This window comes from Gavialis gangeticus, unplaced genomic scaffold, assembly GCF_001723915.1.
Source record: "Gavialis gangeticus isolate Ggan-Ray unplaced genomic scaffold, GavGan_comp1, whole genome shotgun sequence".
NCBI lineage: Eukaryota > Metazoa > Chordata > Crocodylia > Gavialidae > Gavialis > Gavialis gangeticus.
In genome coordinates, this window is record NW_017729022.1 from 68,821,315 (window position 1) to 68,822,383 (window position 1,069).

At 54.4% G+C, this 1,069-nt stretch overlaps 1 protein-coding gene across 1 annotated transcript in view; it reads right to left on the minus strand.

The window, feature by feature from the left end:
• The window catches only part of RFX4 (regulatory factor X4), a 152,115-nt gene extending 151,345 nt beyond the window's left edge, over positions 1-770 (minus strand). The window contains exon 1 of the mRNA XM_019515335.1: positions 499-770. Within this exon, the coding sequence (XP_019370880.1) occupies positions 499-541 (43 nt within the window). The 5' untranslated portion in view covers positions 542-770. The remainder of the gene's footprint in view (positions 1-498) is intronic.
• Between the last annotated feature and the right edge of the window lie 299 nt (positions 771-1,069).

Genomic DNA, 1,069 nt, shown 5'->3' on the forward strand with positions numbered 1-1,069 from the left:
CTCCTGCTGCCCGCTGCTGTCTGCCCCCGCCGCGTGGTCCCCTCCCAAAGCCGGGCAACGCGCAGGGGGAGGGTGGGCTGGGCGTGCGGGGTTATTTCTGCCCTACGATCAGGGGTGGGGGGATATTTCTGCGTGGATTTTTTTTTAAAAAACAAAACGAGCCCCTTCCTCACTTCACCCCTACCCAGCGCCTGGAGCCAGAAGCAGAGAGAGGGGGAATGGGCTTGCCAGCGTCCAAGCATCCAAAAAAAATGTCCTTTTCTCAGAGGGCTCCATCCAGACAGCAACATCCTAAGGCAACTTTTCTCCACTCCCATCCCCCACCCCCCTTTGGTCTTTTTCTCGTCACACACACACACACGTCTGTGCACGTCGGGCTAGGACCCGGGGAACGTATTCTGCTCCGGAGCGCAGTAGATCTCCTCCGCGCTCACTGTCAAGTTGAGAAGTCTCCTGCTCTGCCAGGGGAGACCCGCCTGGCTCGAGGGTTGGACTAACCTGTGGAATCCATGTCAGGTTCCTCCAGTAACCCACAATGCATGCTCTTCCCATGGACAGGACAGATGCCCCAAAGTCCCGGGGTCTGGAGATCCCCTATCTCAAAGATGCACACAGAGAAAAGAGAGAGGGAGAGAGAAAGAGGGAGGAGGAGGGTGGTGGTGGTGGTGGGGGGGGGAAGGTTAGAGAAAGATAAAGAGAGAGGGAGAGAGAGAGAGAGAGAGAGAGAGAGAGAGCGAGAGAGGGACACTCAGTAATCCAGCAGGGCAAAGCCAGACCCGTCAAAATGTTTGCGGATGTTTCATGGGAAAAAGCATCATTTTATAGGAGCCCTGATGGGAGAAATGTCATTGATAGGCCAGCCAGCCTGATGAATGGCTGCTAGTCAGATGGGGATGTGGCAAGGCTCAATGTGAAGCCCATTGTGATGCTGTTTTGAATAAGAAAAGCTTTCCTCCAAAAAGGGGGGCCTTAGATCTACGCAATCCCAACACTTCGACTTCCCTCCTCTATTAGAGCCTTAGAAGCGTTTTTCTTATTTAAAGTTCCAGGGGCCTTTCCCCTCCCTCCC